Source organism: Actinia tenebrosa, unplaced genomic scaffold (genome assembly GCF_029948245.1).
Source record: "Actinia tenebrosa isolate PJP-AT-01 unplaced genomic scaffold, QUT_ActTen_1.0 PGA_scaffold2__45_contigs__length_23673736, whole genome shotgun sequence".
In the NCBI taxonomy this organism is placed as follows: Eukaryota; Metazoa; Cnidaria; class Anthozoa; order Actiniaria; family Actiniidae; genus Actinia; species Actinia tenebrosa.
Window position 1 is genome coordinate 8,435,733 of NW_028292579.1, and position 23,079 is coordinate 8,458,811.

Genomic DNA, 23,079 nt, shown 5'->3' on the forward strand with positions numbered 1-23,079 from the left:
TCGTTAAACTAGCCAGATAACCTAATAGTGTATGAGGCATTGTGAGGTCAGATATTAGTTGGTACGATTAGAAAATAAAGATTTATGAGAACAAGAAATATAGAAACGAATATAGACAAAAAGACACACATACATGATTATAATAAAGATAAGAGGGATCAGATAAGATCAGATAAGAATTTAGATTTAAAGAGGGATTTGGATTTTGTTTTGAGAGAACTATAAAGGTTGTTCAAGACTTTTGGGCCTTGATAGCGGATAGAGAACTTTTCATAGTTGGTTCTTACTTTAGGGAGACAAAATGATTGTTTGGAAGCAAATCTTGCGTTGTAAGCATGACGTTCCTTAGCTATAGCAAAAAAAATCGTGGAATGACAAGTAGGTAACTTCTTACAATAGAAGTCATACCTTATCATGGCAGTATGAAGAGAAACAAGATCATTTAACTTCAAAATAGACACCTTTTTAAAAAGAGGACTAGTAATTTTGAGAAGGTAATAATGGGAAAAACTTTCTTTTGAAGAACAAGTAGAGGTTTTTTAGTGTAAGAGTAAGTATTTCCCCAAATGGGGATTCCATAGATTAAATAAGGATAAATAAGTGAGTAGTATAATTGAAATAGTAATTTAGAATTGACATAATGACCCACTTTATAAAATGCTCTAAATACTTTTTTTAATTATACAGGATTTTAGATATGTGAGAGTGTAAAAAAAGATGGAGGATTCGGGTAGGTTTTTGGTGGTAAAAGGTAAGTTAGTGCACTAAATAACGATAAAAATCCCCTTTTCTTGCAAGAAATATATTCTTAGTAGATATATTTAAAGTAGATTTTTGCTATTAACTCGCCATATATGTGTATGAGAATATATATGAAATATATATTTGTACTGCGGTTGTAATGTATCAAATTGAGCTGATCCTCGCAGTATATGATTATTTTAATTATATAACATACCTAAACAAAACTGGGTTTCTATAAACACATATATCTCTACAATCTACTATCTCTACTATCGGGTCGATAAACCCGCCTAATTTGTCCTTGAAGTCTAATATGAGACTTGGTAGCTCAGTGGATAGAGCATGCTATAACTGATAGTATTATAGTACGAATAAAGAAGCAGACGCCACGTACCTTCCAATCTGCCATTAGTTTCCCTAGGTGTCGTATCATTTCATAGCTAGGGCGGATAAAGACATACTCGTCTTTCACTACTATATCAAGGCTTGTCTAGTTCAGGGACTAAATATCAAAAGTGCAGTCAGACATTATGACTCTCAATTTATCAATATGCTTAGTTAAACTTGTGATATCTAAATTCGCTAACTTCAAGCCACGTTTGCTAGGAAATTTATAAAAGTGGCTTCTATCATTTTCTACAAACTGGAACATTACGTTGTAGTCCCGGTTTAATGTTATTTACCAAAACCTTAACTTTTTCAAAGGCCCGCATGATCCCCTCTTTCGTACCAGAAACCAAAATTGTGCCATCGCTTTCATCGCTTATCTTTGTCACTTTAACTGAATACTTCCTTAAGGACTCTTCGATCTTCTTAATTGAATCCAGTTCAAATCTAAAAAGATATTTTGGGATACCAGTTCCCACATCAATTACTTTGTCTGAGACTACATTATCTTGGAAAAATCTCTCAAGATTTTTTTTAGCCTCGTGGACTTCTTCCTTGATACCTACTATCCACAATGTACTTGCTGCTAGCTCTTCATTAACTTGTAACAGCATCGACCCTTGGATGGAATGCTTGATTTCTTTCCATTTAACAGTCTCAACCAGTTTTTTTTGGTCTTTATCAAGTGGAATGCTTTCTTCTATCGTAACATTCTTGATAAACTCCACTGCCTTATCAATATGATCCCGATCCATTGCTGTGATCATAAGACTGGCGTAAGACGTGCTGTCAAAACTAATGATTGCTTCAATGCTGTTATTCTTGAAACTTGCGCTGATGAATGCCTTTCCTTTTTCAGTGCCAAGAATGTCGACCACAGATTTGGAAAATTCCATCTCATCTTCTTCAACTCTGGAGAGCGTTTGCCAGACAAAGGCAGCACATTCATTCACGTCTTTTTCAAGCCCTCGTAGTTTAATTACTTGATCATTGGAATCTCTTACCACAGTCACTTCAAGGCCTTCGTGTCCTGTCTTTAGTCCATCAACATATCCACTAGAAATCAGCAAGTCCATTTGCACTTCATTGAGTTCAAGTTTCTTCGAAATTTTACTTTTTTCAATCACTATTTGCTTCTCGACCCGAGACACTAAATCTTGCAACTGCTTCGCCAGGCCACAGACATCGGTCTTCTTTCCTCTCAATACTATTGAATTTTCCTTCTTTTTAAATTCAAATACATGTAGTATGCTTATTTGGTTTTCGAATTCAGAACACTTGTCCATTGCCTCATTCGATAATTGCCTCCAGATTTCTTGAGATGTAGTAATCTTTTCTGTCACAATCTGGTTGATGTAGGCAACAACAGCTGCACAGGAATTCTCCCATGTCTTCTTGTCCATCTTGGGTTCATCACAACCAAGAACAATCTCCCCAGATTCTTGCTGCCACGTGTACTTTACGTGGCGTTCTTGGACAAGCTTATCAAATTCTTGGATGAGGAAATCCTTGATGACCATCATGGTTTTTGGGCCTACTTTGATAACATGGTTTTTTTCTGGGCCTGCCGGGTTGTTCAGTGATGTTTCACCAAGGAATGGGTAGTAACGCCTGACAGTTAGACGTACATCGTCTACAATGTGATCTTGCTTCATTACGGATTCAAGGACTGAAAATATAATCAGCTTTATTACCTTTGACGTAATATTTTCTCATAGTCACACCACGTATTATTCCCTAGAGCATCATTTCTTTGGTAAACGTTTCCACACAATAAAAATTAAACACACGATGCGACTTAAACAAAGAGCCTTATTCTCCAGAGAATGACACATGGTCTGAAATGAAATGTATGAAATACATACTAGCTAAAACGACTACCAGAAAAAAAATTTAGGATAACTTAATTGTTTGATTGGCTTATGAGGAGCACCTTTCCTATGCAGCTATAGAACTAGTTTTAGGAAGAAAATGTTTGAATCTATGAATATTTTTGTCAATTCAGTTTAAGTTGGGCAAGTTTTTCAATGCACTTTTCAAATATTTTCTAGGTAATGTTTTCTCTGACTCTCTATCTATCCCTTTTGCCCTCCCTCCTAAAAACAAGCATTGCGATGCTAACCATTGTTGACTACCAACCTTCTGGATCTTCAAATGATATAAGCAGTCTTCTCCTGGAAACATCGATGTTTTCGAACTCGAAACGTTTCACGTCTCCTCCGCCATTTCTTTTTTTTCTGAAGTAGTAGAATAAGGCATCCCTGGTTGTTTTTGGGGCAAGTCCAGACACCTCGATACAATCACATATCTTGACTTCTTCAATTCCTAGGTAGTTGTAATCGAGGTTGTTCTTACACATCCTTTGCACTTTGTGGAAGTCTGCAAATGTTGAGAATTTAATAAAAATAAATAAATGTATTATTTATGAAAATAAGTATCTCTTTAGACAGTAAATGAATGAATGTTCATAAATGAATTGCAATATATCCATAATCATAAACATTCATTTATCCATTCAATCATATGCCTTAAAAAATATATATCCAAGCTACATTCTATGATTTAAAAAAAAACCTTTATTTCTTTTCCCTAAAATATGTTAGAATTTTGTTTTGTTTTCATTTTGTTGTTTAAATCAGTTATGTTATATCAGCTGGATTCCATTTAAAATAGTTATGTAAAATTGGATGCTACTGTCTAAATAGTGGTTTCAAGTGCCACTTTTATTAACATCAAAAAAAAAACTGTTAACATTTGGTCAGCTACGATTTCAAGCTCATTCACCCTCATGTGAGCCCATACAAATTATGTCTCAAAAACACGGTTTTTGGATCTTTTCTCAAAATAATGACTATCTAGGCAAAAGAGCAGAAGTGGATTCAGTTAATTCGACTATTCACGGACTGTATTATATGGTTTAGATTGAATTCTATTGAAAAAAAACACCGTACTTTTTGAGTTGAATGTAAGCTATTGGATGTATTTTACAAAAGAAAATGCATGACATAACCGGGGTCAAGCTAGAAAATCGTCTCTCCTTGACATAAAACAGAACCCGTCAAAAAAACAGAAGTGGATTTGAAAACCCCGGGCTTTCCTGAATATTTTGGTATAAAATTCATAGGAATTTGTTAAAATTTAGAACCGTATTTTTGCTGATTTTATAAGCTCATGTGTTGGTCTATACATTCTTCACTAATGGTTTCTTAGTTTTCGTAGCCTCGAAAACACGCTACTACAGTAGTTTGCGAAGAACAGAAGATTTACAGGGTCATTTAGAATGTTTTATCACGCAGCTTACTTGTGCTATATAACTTTACTTTTAAGAACAACCTTTTGCTTTGGAATAGAAAAAGACCGAAAAGAGCAATTATTCAAAATGTATTGGCAATTTTTTCCAATGTTCTGACTTGCTGTTTGTTTGTTTGTTTTTGTTTGTTTGTTTTTGTTTGTTTGTTTTTGTTTTTATTTTTGTTTTAGTTTTTGTTTTTTTCCCTTTTGTTTGTTGTTGTTGTCTGGATTGAAAGACCTTTGATAGTGAAGTAATATTTTGTTTTCAATTTTTTTTTCTTCAAAAGATATTGGAGTCTAGAAAATGGCGACCATTTTTCCTGCATGATATCATATTCTCAAAACCTAAAAAGCATAGGATAATTTGACAAACTTCATCTTATCCCTAATTCAAACGAAATCAAACAAATTTGGGGCTGTTTTAGAGGACGAAATAGAAGCCACCTTAGAAATATGTGCACTACGAAACAGACGTCCCACAAGGTGTACTGCAATGTCAACTCGACCCAGTTTATTCCCTCAAACCTCGTAATGGTTAATACGCAGAATGATGATAAGCCCCGAGCCGTAAAAAATTAAATTCAACGGTCTTTTTACCTCTTTTCATGTTGAAGAATCAACTCACCGATCGTTTCTTTAAAAGAAACCAAACAATCAGAATTACTACCAAAGAGCATGCTTTCAACTTCACCACCGGTGACTTCCTCCAAGAATGAATTGAGCCCGTCCATTGTAGTCGTATCGTTTAGACCCATTACATGTAGTCTCCTTTGGTCTACTGGGAGCTCTTTTGGAAGTTTCTTCATCAAAGCTGCGGTCATTTTGGTACCATCCAACTCCAAGTTGTAATTTTGTACAACTGCCTTAGCATCTGAATGTCAATTAAATGAATAAACAAACAAACGACCATACAATGATGGAAGGAAGGAAGGATGGATGGATGGATGGATGGATGGATGGATGGATGGATGGATGGATCAAAAAATATCAATATCAATTTTAAACAATATTATTAAATATTAAATTTCACAACAAGAAAACATTTTCAAATATATTTAATTAAATTGTTTTTACTATTAAAAACTATTGCATTGATAGAGGATATTACATGCATGGGCGCTTGGAGATACGAAATTTATCTTCGAGTGTTGAAAAGATCTCGTGTTGAAAAGAGATTTTCAACACGAGAAGAAAAATTTCGTATCTCCAAGCGCCCATGTAATATTCTGTTTATTATATCATTATCCATAAAATTAACTTAACAAGCTTTTTATTATTACAAAAAGTTTTTATTTATAAACCAATAGCTTAAATACACATGATAACGATATTTTCACATGTAATAACAATAGTTAATAATTTTATTAACTTATATTGCGCCCTATCCATATAAATGATCTAAAGCGCATTACAATATAATTACAAAAATATAACAAATAAAATATATACAGTAAACTATATATATATATGTGAAAATAACATGTTATTTTCACATGTGAAAATATCGTTACCATGTGTATTTAAGCTATTAGTTAGTTAGTCATAATAATAAAAAGCTTATTAAGTTGATTTTATGGATAATTATATAATAAACAGAATATTACATTAATTTATCTTCTCGTGTTGAAAATCTCTCACCCGTTCGCTGCGCTCACTCGTGAGACATCTTTTCAACACTCGAAGATAAATTTCGTATCTCCGCGCGCCCATGTAATATCCTCTATTTATTTCATAAAAAAACAACATGAATATAACATTTTTTAAACCAGGTCTTAAGATCACGCTGAAAAGAAGAAAGAGAAACACAAGACTTAACGTTATAGAAGGAATATAATTACTTCCATAACTCAGGTGCAGTCACAAGAAAAGGCCCTCTTTGTATATGATTTAAGACTGTAAGGCAATTTAATCAGTAGATTTGAAAAAGAAGATCTTAAAGAACGAGAAGGAGCAATAAGGACTGATTAATCACAAAAATAGTGCAGCATTAGAGACTTTAAGACGCCGTCTCTGTAAGATCGTTCCACTGGGTTTCAGTTCCAAAAATAGTTTTCGCTCATATTTCTACCATGAAAAGTATTATCTATCCCTACTACTAAAATTAAGTTAGATTGGTCTGATTTTCCTTTTTATTTTAAGGAGTTTCCTTATCGCCCCTGCTATCGGGTCGTAATCGCTTTGTCTCAGTGGAATGCGATAAATGTGTTACTTGAAGTGCGCCGAAAAATACTTGTATCACTTAGAATCAGAAACTTAGCAAAAAATTGAAAGTTCTATACCTCTACTGAAAGTTGAAACAAAGAATAATTCTAGTTGGACTAGTTGAAAACCGAAATCAAAACTCTCGAAACATAGCTCCAGAAAATGCCTGAATTCTCAGTTGTGGCACTTCAAACTGGCTCAAATATGGGTTTAATACATAGATGAAGGATATTTTCGGAGAATTACTGAAAAAAATTGCAGCAAAGAGCGATTCGTAGAACTATGGCCTACCTTCTTTTATTCCAAGCAGAACGAGTTTTAGAAATTAATCGAAAATCAATATTTCCTATTTTATACTGTGTTTAATAAATTAGTTATTTCGCCTAACGTTACCTAACGTTATATTCTGTTCTAGCAATCTGCGACAAATGTAGAGAAAACATACCAACATGTTGAAATTAAATACAGATATCGCAGACCTGGCGTGAGGGAATTGACCCTCAGACCAAGGTAGTCATAAATCTATCGCAATTTTTCTAGCTATGACCACTGTCTTAGAGCATTTTGCATTTTATACCACTTTCTGTACTTTTAAATTTACAATTTCTAACAGTCAACACGAGAAATAAACGCCTCTCTAAGCCTGAAACCACAGACGTCATAATATTATTCCACAGGCTACCTAAGGGTATCGTTTATGAACAAGGAAGCGCAATTAATACTCCACGGATTTCTTCCTTAAGCTTCCTCCTTAACATCAAGACAACATTACCCAACATAAAAACAAACCTTCTTGCGATCCGGCGAATTTGGATGTTATAATTTTAATCAGCAAATAACAGCAATAAAAGACGTCGGAGATCGTGTTGGAATTGTAATTGTGCGCTATGACTTTTCTGAGCCACATCAATAGGGAAAGACATCTGTGACCGTGTTCTTTGTCCTATGAATGCATCAGTAATTAGAAAGTATTGTGCCGAAGGACACGAAATCTTGAATGCCGCATGCATGAGAGAGGCCTTGCAAAACAGACCCGTCAAATAAACGACGGCAGCAGTTTGTATCTTAGAGAGACGAGTAAAGATCTAGACATTTATAAAATAGATCATATTAGCAGGCTTCACAACTTCCATTACGAAAAAAAGATTTTGAGGGTTTGGAAAGCGTTTGACATTGGACCAGGTCAGCTAATTCCATGGAAATCGATATTTATCAACCATCAAGGACCTACAAATGTATCCGAATTGGCAGAGAGTCGATAATTTTTTGAAAGCACAGAAAGATGGCTGACAACCGGTAAAAAAGGCTTAAGAGAAAAAGAAACTGAAGTTGACTAGCCTTGCATGTTCTTATGTCCAGAAGATGGTTGCAGTTTTAATTTGCTTTCGCTTTGTTTTCTGAACTAAGGCTTCATATTGAAATAGGAGAGCATGAGCGTTAGGTCACTGAGAAAGAACCTTAATCTGTATGATAATCTACGTCTTGACTGGGCTGGAAAGTTTTCTTCCATAGAAAACTATGACAAAATTCTTCCACCCAGGTCTACCACAGCATTACATTCCAATGCACATAAACATACTAAGGACGGGTGGTATTCGATTCTCCATACAAAGTTTGAAATTGCGAAAAGAACTTGAACATAAGACTGACCCTGAGCAAGTCTCCCAAGAATGTGTAATGCTCGTAATAAACAGAATGAAAGACTTTTTGAAAGAGAAGAATGGTTGACGAGAACGCAAATAACTAAATTTTTTTCGCGTCTTGCATCAAAACAAAGAACCCAAACTCAAGATATTTTGGGAGGAGAAAACCCACAGCAAGCAGATGATGACGACATGGACACCGAAGCCATCGTACGAGAAAACGAGTGCTGTGCTTTAGTTGACAGTATTCGTGACGCCATATGATTTATGCGATCAGAACAAAAAGGAAAAGCTGGGCGCATTTAACGTTCCTATGCTGAAGTCTATGCTTGACCATTTTGACTTGCCTTATCGATCCAGAGATTTTAAAAAATGGTTTTGATCGATCATCTTAAAGCAGTAATACAAGATTGTGTGTGCTAGTTATATTCCATGTTAGCGTTTGGTTCACGAAAGACTACTCATGAATAAACAGACATGCACGGGAGATGGAGAGCTGGAAATCTAGAATGTTAAAATATATGCGACCAGACTGGACAATGTCCTTAATTTGCGTTTGAATCATTCGGATATTTTGGGAAGCAATTTACCTTTTTCATTTTACAGGTTTTAATTTTTGAATCGCGTTAATTTAGTTTGTCTTTCGGTCTGTGTTTTTATTAGAGAGTTTGCTAAACTTTCCACAAAATTGGGGAAAAAATGCGCCCTCTTATAAAACAGCCCCAGGATTTAGCGCGTCCTACCCGTTACCAGTCTTTAGCGCAACCTTGAAAAGGGCAATAGTTACAGATAATAGTCCACATATGGATGCTTCACCCTTTGGCATCCGTTGATTTTTCCAGTAACTAAACCTAAATAAACGAAATAAAAACCAAAACCAAAAGCAAGATCATGTTCAAACCCTTTTCCCCTGGTAAATAGTCCATTTTGATATGTCATGTACACGAGGATAACACAATGGTCTAGGGTAGGGACCCACTTTGGGTCTGAAAGTCACCTTGCCCGCCACGTGATCTGCTAGCTCCGCCCACTCATAATCATTTGACAACATAGTGACATTGATTGACATCCTGGTAAATGATAATCGATTGCACTATGGATGTGAACCCCACATTAGATGCCCGCAAAGGTCTCTTGGGTAAGTTCCTGAAGACCCCTGGGTACTATTGCGCAGCTTTCCCATGTTGTCGTGGATAAGACAGGAAAAAAAACAAAGACATTTTATGACTGATCCACAGGTATCCCAGTAATAAGTGTAATTTACCTCTTGCTCATAGTCGTCGGCAACTGTCTGTTGTTCAGTCGTTTTGATCAGTGTGTATTTATACAACTGGTTATATCAAGTTATCGAATCACAAGCACTATGATTCAAAATATTTACTTGAAGAATCAGGGGATCATTCCGGCAATTCCACTTTTCAATTAAAATACCAAAAACCTGCGTCAAAACTGGCATGTTTTTCGAGATTTCACATTCCATTCCATACATGCAAGAACAAAAAGGTACCCTTTTTCTTGAAACATGAAAAAGGGTATTTCTTTTCGAAATTACTTTGGGTAATTCTGCTGATTTTTATTAAACCAATTCAACCGGAGAAAACTCGAAAATCGTTTTTGGTTGCCGCTTTACATCATCAACAAAACCAGAACTTCGCAAACTTGCTCAAAAATCTTCAGGCCGTAAGTTCTTCAAATCGCTTTTTATTGCAATTTTTTCAGTAATTCTCCGAAAATACTCTCCATCTATGTATTAAACCCATATTCAAGCCAGTTTAAATTTAGGCATTTTTTGGAGCTATATATGTTTTCGGGAGTTTTGATTTCGGTTTTCAACTAGTCCAAATAAGAATTAGCTTTTCTTTTATATTAGCAGCTAAAAGAGTTATTCTTACTTTCAACGTAAGTAGAGGCATAGAATTTTCAATTTTGTGCTAAGTTTCTGATTCTAAATGATAGAATTTTGAGGCGCACTTCATATAACACATTTATTGCGCTCCAGATCTAGACAAGCGATTAAGACCCGATAACAGGGGCGAAAAGGAAACGCCTTAAAATAAGAAGGAAAAATACTTTTTGACCAATCTAACTTCATTTTAGTAGTAGGGATAGATAATACTTTTCATGGTAGGAATATGAGCGAAAAGTATTTTTGGAATCGAAACCCAGTGGAACGATCTTACGGAGACGGCCTCTTAAAGGCGAGTAAAATTATTTTAATTTCAATGCGTAACTCTACAGGTAACCAGTGTAAATTGCGAGAGAAACTAACAACCCTTGCAGCTGCGTTTTGAACATGCTAAAGCCTCTGTAAAGAAGATCTACGAAGCCCATAAGACAAGGAATTACAGAAATCCAATGTAGAAGAAATGCAGAATGAATAGAACGTATATCTGTTTGGCCACCTGTCTTTTCTTAAAGAGATTCTTATGGAAGAATAGAGGAGTGGGAGGAGATATATGGGGCCCTCCCATGGCACGCTTTTTCCCCTCAAAAACTGAAAAGAAGAGACTCGCCTTGACTAGACCAGAATATAATTTCTGCGATCCCCTCAACTTCGTTTAGTTGAATATCCTTGATCTTTCCTCCTCCAGATCTTCGAGTGTTCTCGAAAAAATTAAGCAGTCCATCTTTCGTGGTTTCGCTTGAAAATCCAGTTACTTTAACCAAAGAACTTGGTTCTTCGTCAAAGGTATCAGATTCTTCCTTTATTTTATCTTCTTCCTTCATTTTACATGCCCCTAATGGAAACCGGCATTTGTTAATTTAGGCTAGCGTGCGTAAATAAAGTTGACCTTACCTTATGATTGGTGAGGGGAAGAGGAATTGAAAGAGTTTATCAGGGAAGGTATATCCTGAATTATACTTTCAATGAAAAAAGATATATATATACACACTCAATTGAAGAATCGTTGTCGGGTTCAGAACATAAAAGCTGAGACCGAAATGGCACATGGGAAATGACATAATTATATCATATATTATTCATTTGCGCCATCCATGCAGTCGGTTTAGAATGCCAAACGCGTATCAAAAACAGTGGATGATGCCACGGGTCGCCGGTCACAGCATTCATCTAATTAACGTACTTCCCATGTGCCATTTCGGTCTCAGCTTCTATGTTCTATGTTTCTGAACCCGACGACGATTCTTCAATTGAGTATACACTTGGTTGCAGAAATATTGTAATATACATTTATACAAATATCTAATGAGATGCAAGACATCAAATAAGATGCAGAACGTAAAACATGCTTAGATACGATTGCTTAGCCACGACATTTCGTGGAAAATATTTTTTGAACTTAAGTTTGTGCAATACTTATCTTTGATACAATAGAAGATAAATAAGACCAAATAAGTTACTTTTTAAAGTTTTGCATCTCATTTGATATCTTTTGCAATCAAGTATATATATATATTTAGCATATACCAACGTTTGTACTTCCTAAGAACGCGCGCGCTCATTGGTTAATTGGAGGTGAATATTGTACGATACTCACCTCTGAATTTCGGAATATTGAGTCGGCAACAAAATGGCATCTGCCGGCAATCGTTTTGCTACGATTTCCGATGAGGAAATTGAAAAAATGAAAGTAAATGCCATTCCTATCAATACTAAAAAGGCAACGAGGTATGACCTAAACGTTTTGCTTAACGTTTTGCTAAAAAATATTATGCGTGAATTTGTCACGCACACTAAAAGTTTCTGTTTGTTTGTTTTTATTGAATTATCGTATATAAAAATAAGTTGGTATATGCTTAAACAATTATTCGCCTCAGGCTCAGTGAATATGGAGAATATTTACTTCGCCTTTGGCGAATAATTGCTAAATAAATAAATATATATATACAATTGATTGCAAAAAGGTTGTAGTACACATTTATACATATATCTATTGAGATGCAAGATATCAAATGAGATGCAGAACGTAAAAAAGTAACTTATTTGGTGTTATTTATCTTCAATTATAGTGCAGATTTCGTATGACCGTGAAAAGTTCACGGCGCGGATACGGTCACGCCAAGATCACGGAACGTTTAGACCAATCATATCGCGCGTGAAAAAAATTAGCCAATTAAAATTATAGAAAGCATCACGGTCACGTTACGTCACGCTTACGGCACTGAGCTTTTCACAGTCATACGAAAACTGCTCTATATCAGGCATAAGTATTGCACAAAGTCAAGTTAATAACGTATTTTCCACAAAATGTAGTGGTTAAGCAATCGTATTTAAGCATGTTTACATTCTACATCTCATTTCATATCTTGCATCTCATTAAGTATCTGTATAAATGTATTACACTACCTTTCTGCAATCAAGCCGGTTTGCATGGTATATGGTATAATTAGGGGATTCGCGCGCACCTTGCGTGACTATTTAAATTCAAATACGAATAAAAACATAATATTTGAAAATGGCACATGACCGAAATTAGTAACTTGAAAAAAGTAAGAGGTGGTTGTAATTAAAATTGCCTTAAAATTCTTCTTATTTTAGGAGGGAGGAATGTTACGATGGTGCACGTGGACATGCTATAGATTAGACCATTTTCGCTTTGTACCGACTGACGCTGTAGTCATGTAGTCAACCGGGCGAGAGCCAATCAGAAATCGCTTCTTATTTTGGGTCGCGGGAACAAGGATTCTGGAGCTGTTTCGCAAACGATTATTTCGAGAGAAAGGATACCGGCTGAGCGCAAACTATGGCCGTAAGGCTTCAATCTCAAAGAACCAAAAATTGAAAGATCGAATGTGTTTGTGTGCCTGGCATTGATTTAATGTTTTACTTTCGAATTCGTCGCAAAAATGAACATGAACTTCGGCGCGCGCTTCTCATTAATTGAATCAAGATCATGGTGTAAATATAAATTTACACCAAATATTCAACTGTTTATTAAGCTGTTCGAGCAAGTATGATTATAAAAACGAGCTTAAATTTGTATTGTTGAGATATGTTATTGTATAAAGACCTAGACTTTCACTTTCAAAAGCTAAGAAAATATTAAAAAACATTTACAAACGCCAATTTACTGACAAAGAAATTAATCATTTTGTATTTTGCATTGCCTTTTGCATTATTTTCTATTTTGTCTCAGTTGTTCTTGTCAAGTGTAATTATTAAAGTAAGCTTATTTTCTGCTCACCTTAACCAGTTTCCAAGTCTGTTTTTAGTCTTGATTTGTCCTAAATCTCCAGATTTTCGATTTCAATGAAAGACAACCGAGGTAAATTTCACTAAACTTGATACTGTATTGGATTATCTGTAGTTATCTTTCGTTTTTTTAAGTAAAAGAGATTCAAATCTTCAAAAAACAAAACTAGCCCCTGAGGGTGGTGGTGAGTTGTGTACAAAATTTCGAAGTGGGAGAGTATACTCGCGCAAAAAAAAAAAAAAAAAAACAAAGACAAAAACAAAAACAGAAACAGAAACAGAAACAGAAACAGAAACAGAAACAGAAACAGAAACAGAAACAGAAACAGAAACAGAAACAGAAACAGAAACAGAAACAAAAACAAAAACAAAAACAAAAACAAAAACAAAACAAAAAACAATGTACTGCATTTTGATTCGATTTCACTGCATGGTTTTTATTATGGGAGAAATTATCTTCATCTCGAATTTTAAAAAATCGAAGATTTTTTCCCCGATCTTATTTTTACCTTTCAGTTTCATTCAAATTGTTCTCCCTGTGACTTCCGTATTGGGAGTTCCGCTTTTAGGCAGTGCCTAAATATATATATTATAAATGGAGAACAAGAATGGTCCGTGTAACACTCCACTAAGAGCTTTTCAATTTAGTTAGCGTGAATTGGACATATGAACTTTGCCTGATTTTTGAACTTTTCATTTTTTACGATCATGTCAAAATTCGAAAATTATCTCATCAATGTCAATTTTCAATTTTCGAATTCAAAAATGAAAAATCAAAATATATATTTGAAATGACTTTTCGATATTTTCATTTTGTCCTCTGAAAACGAACTTTGGAAAAATATCCTGTAGACAGGGGGAGGTGAAGATTAGGCGGACTGAGGGTAGGTGGGTCCACTAACAACAACAACAATAATAAAAAACATAGAGGGAGGGGAGGCACCAAGAACCCACCTACTGACCGGACTTTTACGGCACGAGGTTTCTAGTTGGTAATCGTATCATCCCGGCTTCGACTATACTACCTAGGCCACTTTGGAAGACAAGTATGGAGCGTGAGAACGCGATAACCTCATTGGCTAATGCTGTTATCAGTTCATCTCCGTCTAGCTTTACTGTTATCTGATTGGTGATTTTTGATTTTTCCTACCGTAGTCGTGCCGATGAATGTCTCTCAAAGAACAGAAGACTTGTAGATTCCTTTCAGAACATCCTCGTCGTAATCCATAATTCTCGGTTAAAAACACTCCAACTTCACGAAGCGTATATCCAAAATCTTCTATAAGCTGTTTGATTTCGTGCTCATAAGGATCTAAAACACTTCTGCTTGAAGCCATGTCGTTCAAATCAACACAAGTAACAATACTTCAATCTCGCGCCTTTTTTTACAAAGTGGAAGCCGGGATGATACGATTACGAACTAGAAACCTCGTGCCGTAAAAGTCCGGTCAGTAGGTGAGTTCTTGGTGCCTCCCCTCCCTCTATGTTTTTTATTATTGTTGTTGTTGTTAGTGGACCCACCTACCCTCAGTCCGCCTAATCTTCACCTCCCCCTGTCTACAGGATATTTTTCCAAAGTTCGTTTTCAGAGGACAAAATCAAAATATCGAAAAGTCATTTCAAATATATATTTTGATTTTTAATTTTTGAATTCGAAAATTGAAAATTGACATTGATGAGATAATTTTCGAATTTTGACATGATCATAAAAAATGAAAATTCAAAAATCAGGCAAATTTCATATGTCCAATTCACGCCAACTAAATTGAAAAGCTCTTTGTGGAGTGTTACACGGAATGCGTGTACCTTATGGCCATTCGTCTTTTTGATAAAATTGAATTATCGATTTATTAAATTTGGCCCCAATTTTCGATTTTTTTATTGTTTAAAATTAAACTTTGAATTCCATTTTTTCAATTTTCGAGTTGTCGTTTAAATAGTTGAAGAAATTGACAGACACAGAGAGAAAAATCCCACACCTTATGGCCATTTAAGGTTTTAGCAAATTAAATTGTTAACTTTTTAGTTTTTGAATTCATTTTTCATTTTTTGCGCTAAAAAGACTATCGTTCCGATCGATTCCCAATTTTAAAATCCCAAATTTAAACAAAGTTAAATGAAGAGGAATGAAATACTATTTTTCTCCCACGTTAATCTTTGTTGAATGCAGACAACTGCCGGTCATTAAAATGGCGCCAAGTATACACTTCCTGTTTCATTTATCCAATCACAGGCGTAGCATACATAAGCGAGCTACCAAAACGGTATGACCGCAAGAGTACTGTTTTTATAATTTTCCTTTCTGAAAGTACGTGACTCCAGGTAGGGGGACATACGTATCATGGAAAGATTTGATCCTGAATTCATCCGAACGCTTGTAGTTGAGGGAAAATCATACAAGGAAATTAGTAAGGTGCTTAACGAATTGCTTCCCAACACGAGGGGATTAAGCGAGCGGTCGGTGCGACGCTTTTGCAATCAAAAGGAGATTCACTACAGATCTGGACTTGGGAAACAGCACCTGAAAGAAGCCGTTTCGGTTGCAATATCAGAGGTATAGTAAATCTAGAACTGTAATATTTCTTTCTCAACTCTTTCGTTTCTAAATTGGCATGTTGAACTTCATTTTTAGTTGGGTCCAACCTATGGAAGGAAAATGCTAAAAGGTTATTTTCAATCAAATGGCGTTCGCGTTAGCCAAAGACGGTTATCGGAAACAGCGAGGGAAATTGCTCCACATTACCACAGAGCTCGAGCTAACGACACAGCAAGATTACGTAATCCTGTTCCATATAAAGCTCTTTATTTTGGACACAAACTACACTGTGACCAGAATGAGAAGCTGGTTGACTATGGAGTGACACACGTGTGTGCTATTGACGGATATTCCCTGATGGTAGTTGGATTTTGCACAATGCCAGTGAAAAACAACATTGCCATCTATGAAAATGTGTACAGGTACTAGTGGTTTACTTGAACATGGTCCTATGGTTTGCAGAATTCTAAATATTTTTTCCTTCAATTCAATTCAATTTATTTACACACTTTAAATAGAAATGAATATAAGAAATCATAATTGTTTATATTTACAAGTATCCTAGATTTTATAGAAAGATATATAAATAAATATTAAATATAAACAGTTATTACAGTGACTGTGCAGTGATGGTTTAAGTAATATAAACTTTCGAGTAAAACCATCACTACTTTCGAGTGCTTCATCATTTTAGATGTGACCTTGTTATGAAGCAATACTTGTTTGAAGATGACGATGTCAAGTCCTATGAAATACAATGGGGTATAATGGTAAATTACGAGTGAACGATGATAATTGATAATCGATTAACATTACAGGAGACTGACTTAACAATGAAAAGAGTCCTGTTACTCACGAATGAGCAAAACAGACAATCCAAGATGGCCGACCTAGCATTCACTGGTCAGCGGTAGCCGAGTCATGGCTGAGCCTAATGACGGCCAGCGGTAATCTATTCAACGTTAAGGGATCCAAGAGGCCCTCACTACATTACTGATACAAATGTAGCCCATGCTATAACGACTTTTAAAAACCCGTCCCAATTCGTATGTGTTTTACGAAATTTCGAATTTTAATGCAATCTATTTATTCTATTCTAATATTTGTTTAACTCCAATCCTTAGGTCTGTCGTAATGAAGTATGGTCTTTGGGATCAACTAAGAACAGATCAAGGGCGCGAATTTTACCTATCGTTGGGGATGCAAGAATTGCTTGCTCCTCTTAGAAATGACCCAACTAAAGATCCACATCGACGAACGACTTCAAAAAAGGTACGAATGCCATCGCTTATAATCTTCAAGAAAATATTATCTAATTTAATACTGTGGACGAATATGATAACTGAAATTAACTCTCAAAATTCTTCCCTGAAAGAATCTTCCAGTTGAAAGATTTTGGAGCGAGGTCAACCAACGAGCTAACTACCCAGTAAAGAGCTGTCTAAACAATATGGTGGAGGCTGGGCAATTGCGAATGGACGATGAGTGCACAAAGTTCTGCGTTTCTACATTTACAACCCACGTGGTTCAAGTTGGAATCAATCGTCTAATTCAGTCATGGAACTGCAGACCTGCAAGTAAGACAGTTGTTTTACGTGGAATTTTAATTTCCCGAAACAATTCTGATGCCATTAAGATTTTTTCATATCTTTTTTGTATAATGAAGGCGGGAAAAGGAAAACACCTATTGAAATGATGAAGGCAAATAATGGAACTGCAAATTTGACAGAAGAACAGGTCCCTGATGGGTTGACTGCAGCACAGATCTATGAAGGTAATGGAGGAAATCTCACAAGATTTGGCAGTTTTGGTCTGGATCCTTTACAAGGAAATCAGGAGCTGTCGACGCAGAGGGAGCAACTGCTTCTCCAAAATATTGCTTCATATGAAGCAATATTTAATCAACTAGTAAATGGAAATCCTTCTTTATTTCAACGAGCTTTAATTTATTATATTACTTTATCACAGTCGCTTGCTGCACAAGCATAAGCGTAAACTAGAGAGTTGGATATAATTATCCTAGTCATTATCTTACTGAAAGTCTTAATAGTATTTGAGTTCTACCCACAGTGTGTTACACGTCAATCAAATGACTTATATTGCAATAGAGTTTTTATGACCGTGGTTTTTTAACATAACAAAACACAATAATATGTAGCTTGACCTTTTTTCTTGGTCTTTTCACTTTTCGTGAAAACGGGAAGTTCACCAAAACTCAACTGGCGCCAACTATTTTCCACCTTTAAATGGGTAATAATATAAATTGCTAAGATGTCATTCTTTGTCTTCTGACTTGGCACTCGTTGATGTTGACTAACACTTGTTTTTCTTAATCTTTTAATTTCGTTTTCTTAGCAAAAAAATAAAGTCCACCAAAACTCAACTGGCAGCTATTAGGGCTAAATCACCTAATGGCTAATATGATATGAACAACAAATACTTTTTAGTGGTTATGTTAGCTTATCATTGTGTTCCTTAATAAAAGTTTATTAATAAATAGCTTGTACGATAGTGTCCACACCCCTGAGTTTGACTGGTTTGAAGTCAAACCTTGCTGCTCTGCAGCAAGGGCATCCTCTCTCTTCATCCTCTTCCAGCCACCTATCTAAGCAAGTTGCACATCCAATTACTATTTCACAGCATGATGACACACACGGTGCTTGTGCTGGTGACGACAGACATATCTTGCACTTTAGGAACTGATCAATTGCTGCTTTCATGCCCTCGCCTTTTGACACGGTTAACTGGTGCATTTCATCGAGTTTAACAGACATTCCCTGGACAACTCTTCCAAGCTCAACAATTTGGCTCTTTAGGAAATCTAGGTCATCTTCATTATTATATTCACATTCTTTATGTTTTCTCTTGGGTCTCACAGTCGTGCCTTTTGCTTCCTCTTTTCGTATGGCATAAATTTTTCGGCTTGGAACTTTCCAAAACATTAACCCTTTAAAAAACAGATTAAAAATTTTGGCTTAGCAAAACAATTACAAAGAACACGAAGACACGCAATTCAATATTTGTAAGCTCAAGTATAATATCGTTTTTTTCCATATGCATGTAAACTGTATTAGAAATAAAAGTAGCTCGATATCCGATAAACGTTTTCCTGCACTCTTACCTTGGGTCCCAGATGAATCTTTGACAGCTAGCCCGTTGGAAGTTACCAAGACTATATCTGGCTTGTTAAAAGCATCTTTCACGATTGCTGTTATGTGTGGCACATTTGCGGTTGCTTCAGTCAAGGTGACGAATGTTTGGTCTTCTTCGATAAACTCCACCTTTGCTCCGTTATGTGTCATTTTGGCCAGAACGACCTTTAGGGAAAATGATAGATTGCGTTTGGCATGTCCACTACCAGATGCCAGTACTGAAGAAAATGCTGGACTGTAAGAAAGTGCAAGACTGTTGGAGACAGGGGCAGAAGTTGCTGTAACAGGTGATGATGTTGATGACCAAAGTCTAGAGGTGGTACTCGACTGTAGCGGTGAACCCTCAACATCATAGCAATGACCATCCTGTAAACCGGCCAGCTGAAAACTTCCATCTATGTCTGGAATTATTACCAGATCACTAAACTCTTCCTTCAAGTAAACAGTTTCAGGACTGACCTAGAGGGAAAAAGTTATTATCAATTAGCAATGTCAGTCCCACTCACAATAGAACTATAACAATAGAACTGAAAGGGGTCTATTCACTTATTGACAGACGGAGAATGCTGTACGTCGTACATATACAGTTACCAATATAAAATCAATCAATCAATCAACAAACAAATAAAGAAATAAAGAGAAATAAATAATAAATATAAATAAATAAATAATCTATTAATAAATAAATTAATCAATTATTTAAATAAATAAGATAGATAATAAAATTAAATGAATGAATGTATGAATGAATTAGTCAATCAATAAATAAATATGAATGAATGGATAGACAGACCAACGGACAGAAAATCATAAAAGTTAAAGTCGGGCTACAGCGAGAACATTGTTTTGATGTCATTTATCATTCCTTTTCTACAAATGGCAAATATTCACTAAAATTTGTAACACTTTTAAACTGTCACTCGCGATAACCCAATCTCATTGCTCTAAATTGCGCTAAAAAATTACAAAAGGATGGGGTGTGCTGGGCCCTCCTGTCTATGCCCCTAAGCTGTATACTAGTTAGTCGGCCGATGGTGGTGGATGGTGGAGGAATATGTTTGCGCTTTCCATTGGCGCCAAGGGGGGGGGGGGGGGGGGGGTAATATGAAAAACCCCATGTCTGTTAATCAACATGTCAAAAGTGTAAATTGACAGGATATCGTCGTTTAAAAAATAAACTAAAAATTAAACATCACTGAATAGTTTTCCGTGAGAACATTCCTTTAGAGAGTTAACAAGTTGTTAGCGGATTTAAGTGAACAAGAGGAGAACATGAAATTACTAAACCAACAGTTTTGAATACAGGAATAATTGTTTGTTCAAGTACGGCCAAGTAGGATTAAAATGATTCTCCTAAAAGTGAAAGTACTTTTCTCAGGCTTATGCGTCCTTAAAGTTATCATTTTACCGATCGATCCGAATAGTTTAATCTTAAAATATAAGTATGCCAAATAGACATTAGTTATTCACAAACGTATGGGAACTTATGGCGCATTTCTATAAATGAATAAACATTTTGAGGATAAAGAACTTACACGTATAAAATATAAATAGCTTACCTGAAAAATAAGCTTTATTCTTTCAGTTGTCAGATCTTGCGTTCTAAGACATACTCTTTTCTCGTCTCTGTGTAAGTAAACCGACATCTTCCTGTCAGGGTTCCAGAAAATACCTGAGAAATTTGTTAATTGACAAGTGAGCAATGAAGGAAGCAGTGAAATAATAAAAAAAGTTCGTTCTAAAGCGACCTACCTTCGTAATTTTCTCTTCACGTAAATCTTCTCTTCATGAGATAAGGTCGTACTGACTGGTCTAAAGACCATATGATTATACCAGGTGTGTCAATTGCTGTCAAAAACATCTTAAATGACAGACTTGATTTCTTCACCTTTATTTGCCGAAATAAGCTTTCACAGTGTTGGCTCACATCCAATCGATCATAGGCCGCAAAGCTATCGCTTGATATCACAAACAAAGTTTCTGCACGTGAAAACAAACAACGGCGGGAGCGTCGGGGGGGGGGGGGGGTATCTACCGATTAATATTAATTTATATGTCTTTGAAATATAGTTTTTTGCTTTCTGTTTTTGTGTAATTTTCCTGTTAAGCGGAGTAAGCTTTCTTTTGTCTCCTCTTACAGTAAAATCTACAGTCTTGTATTCACTAATACTTTGTCCATTTCAGGCGTGAGAACGCTTGTCTCTGATTGGTGGAATCAGTTCTTTAACTGATTTAGGAACGCAGATTTCATTTGTTTTGATATTTATGTGAAAATCACTAGGTGTTAAGTTTTGCTGGCAATTAGGGGACCGTTGGCTGTACTCCCCAAGGTTTAAGAACAGCCATATCGATCATAGATGCAACGTTAGAGGCAAATACAATGCCCTTCGATCCGAAACATCAACACAGCACTATGCATGTTGACGCCGCGGTGCCTTAGACGCACCTCTTAGGCTTGTTGTTCTACCTTTGTGTCGGCCGCCTGGTTATGAATGCTACGCTTTTGATTGGCTGATATGCATCTGTCTGTATGTGCATCAAAGTTTATCAAGTTGAAAAAATAGTAGTTTCAATTTATGTATTCTACCTCAATTTTTGATTTTGGTTATGTTGAAGCGGGTAAAATGGGAGGGTGATGATCGGAACGATAGTCTTTTTAGCGCAAAAAATGAAAAATGAATTCAAAAACTAAAAAGTTAACAATTTAATTTGCTAAAACCTTAAATGGCCATAAGGTGTGGGATTTTTCTCTCTGTGTCTGTCAATTTCTTCAACTATTTAAACGACAACTCGAAAATTGAAAAAATGGAATTCAAAGTTTAATTTTAAACAATAAAAAAATCGAAAATTGGGGCCAAATTTAATAAATCGATAATTCAATTTTATCAAAAAGACAAATGGCCATAAGGTACACGCATTACACGGACCAAGAATGTACTTGTTGTTGTGACATTCTGTACTTGACGGAAAAATAAACATTGTGAATTTGCATATCGTTTCTTGAAAAAGTACAATAGCTTGGATCATTTTCTTGGTTTTAAACAACTTCAAAAGCCGTCATAATTAATACATGGAAAAATCACACTGTTCAAAGTACTCTCTCGCTGTGAGAAAAGTATTCTGTACGTGCTCACACAATCGCGAAGAACCTAGGTGCTCTAGGTGCTTTATGATGCATGCAAGAACAATTTTCGGACTTGTTTAGGTACATGGACAACAAATCTTCAGTCAGAGAGAATAAGAGAAAAATATCAAATGCCCTTGGTGGGAATCGAACCCACGTCTTCGGTATTCTTGTCCGATGTGTTAACTACTACTCTACAAGGACCAACCACGCTGGTAACGCAGCCGGTATATGAAATATAGGGTATTCTACAGTCAATGAACTCTAGCAAGGAAAAACCAATAGATCGCGAGAAGATGGAAGAGAAAACTGTATATCGTCGTTAAAGAATTCCACTGTTTTTGCACTGTTTAGCACTGTTGTAATACTGTCTAAACGCTTAGAAAATTTGAAATAAAAACTATTAGAATCTAGGCATAATCAAAGCAAAAAATATAAAAAATCCAGCTAAATTGACGCATTAGTTTAGTGTAGCGAGCGAAAATAAAATTCGCTCTGAAAACTCGTTCAAAATTCGCTCTGAATTACAGTAGTTTTGGATCCACCCTTTGTAAACATTGATCTTTGTGTATTAATATTTCGCCAACTCGTACTTTGACAGGGAAAAATTTTAAGCAACTAACTGAACTTCGGGCTCGTCCATCTTACCTTTGAAAGAATTGCCTCGGTTTTCTTCGTTTCAGCATAAGTAATATTACTTGATGTGTTTTTCCCGGAAAAAAGTTCCCAGCTCCTTCAAGGAAATTCCTGGCTTCAAAGAAAACTTGTCACACAATCCCAAGTTGACGTAATATATTTTAGCTTTAAAAAAAAAAAAAAAATTTGATTCACGCTATATGAAATAC

The 23,079-nt window shown here is 35.7% G+C and overlaps 3 protein-coding genes and 1 long non-coding RNA gene across 5 annotated transcripts; 1 reads left to right on the plus strand and 3 right to left on the minus strand.

Moving 5' to 3' along the window:
• Positions 1-649: 649 nt before the first annotated feature.
• Positions 650-22,970, minus strand: LOC148909163 (uncharacterized). Its single transcript, XM_089033504.1, has 5 exons — positions 22,883-22,970; positions 10,781-11,005; positions 5,048-5,293; positions 3,271-3,510; positions 650-2,800 (listed from the first exon to the last, which is right to left on the minus strand). Exons 2-5 carry the CDS (start codon positions 10,992-10,994, stop codon positions 1,374-1,376), a joined length of 2,127 nt encoding a protein of 708 aa, XP_088889630.1. The 5' UTR covers positions 10,995-11,005; positions 22,883-22,970; the 3' UTR covers positions 650-1,373.
• On the plus strand, positions 15,432-18,455 carry LOC148909164 (uncharacterized). Its single transcript, XM_089034337.1, has 5 exons — positions 15,432-15,976; positions 16,055-16,380; positions 17,083-17,230; positions 17,334-17,535; positions 17,625-18,455. The coding sequence occupies exons 1-5, from the start codon at positions 15,764-15,766 to the stop codon at positions 17,945-17,947; spliced, it is 1,212 nt and encodes a 403-aa protein (XP_088890463.1). The 5' UTR covers positions 15,432-15,763; the 3' UTR covers positions 17,948-18,455.
• On the minus strand, positions 16,204-17,083 carry LOC148909165 (uncharacterized). Its single transcript, XR_016120498.1, has 2 exons — positions 16,815-17,083; positions 16,204-16,703 (listed from the first exon to the last, which is right to left on the minus strand). It is a non-coding gene; the product is annotated as an uncharacterized LOC148909165 (long non-coding RNA).
• On the minus strand, positions 18,448-21,743 carry LOC148909166 (uncharacterized). 2 transcript variants are annotated; one of them, XM_089034339.1, is made up of 4 exons: positions 20,863-21,743; positions 20,670-20,782; positions 19,080-19,569; positions 18,448-18,905 (listed from the first exon to the last, which is right to left on the minus strand). In XM_089034339.1, exons 2-4 carry the CDS (start codon positions 20,754-20,756, stop codon positions 18,448-18,450), a joined length of 1,035 nt encoding a protein of 344 aa, XP_088890465.1. In that variant the 5' UTR covers positions 20,757-20,782; positions 20,863-21,743. The 2 variants fall into 2 exon arrangements, with proteins under 2 accessions (XP_088890465.1, XP_088890464.1); XM_089034338.1 differs by having other exon boundaries at positions 20,670-21,743.
• Positions 22,971-23,079: the final 109 nt, after the last annotated feature.

Coding starts and splice junctions, on each gene's coding strand:
- LOC148909164 (XM_089034337.1), top strand. CDS start 15,764: ATGGAAAGATTTGATCCTGAATTCATCCGAACGCTTGTAGTTGAGGGA. Junction 16,381..17,082: donor ATCTATGAAAATGTGTACAG/GTACTAGTGGTT, acceptor TCCAATCCTTAG/GTCTGTCGTAATGAAGTATG. Junction 17,536..17,624: donor ATGGAACTGCAGACCTGCAA/GTAAGACAGTTG, acceptor TGTATAATGAAG/GCGGGAAAAGGAAAACACCT.
- LOC148909163 (XM_089033504.1), bottom strand. CDS start 10,994: ATGAAGGAAGAAGATAAAATAAAGGAAGAATCTGATACCTTTGACGAA. Junction 5,294..10,780: donor TATATTCTGGTCTAGTCAAG/GCGAGTCTCTTC, acceptor ATTGACATTCAG/ATGCTAAGGCAGTTGTACAA. Junction 2,801..3,270: donor ATCATTTGAAGATCCAGAAG/GTTGGTAGTCAA, acceptor TTATATTTTCAG/TCCTTGAATCCGTAATGAAG.
- LOC148909166 (XM_089034339.1), bottom strand. CDS start 20,756: ATGTCGGTTTACTTACACAGAGACGAGAAAAGAGTATGTCTTAGAACG. Junction 19,570..20,669: donor GAATAAAGCTTATTTTTCAG/GTAAGCTATTTA, acceptor TTTTCCCTCTAG/GTCAGTCCTGAAACTGTTTA. Junction 18,906..19,079: donor AGATTCATCTGGGACCCAAG/GTAAGAGTGCAG, acceptor TGTTTTTTAAAG/GGTTAATGTTTTGGAAAGTT.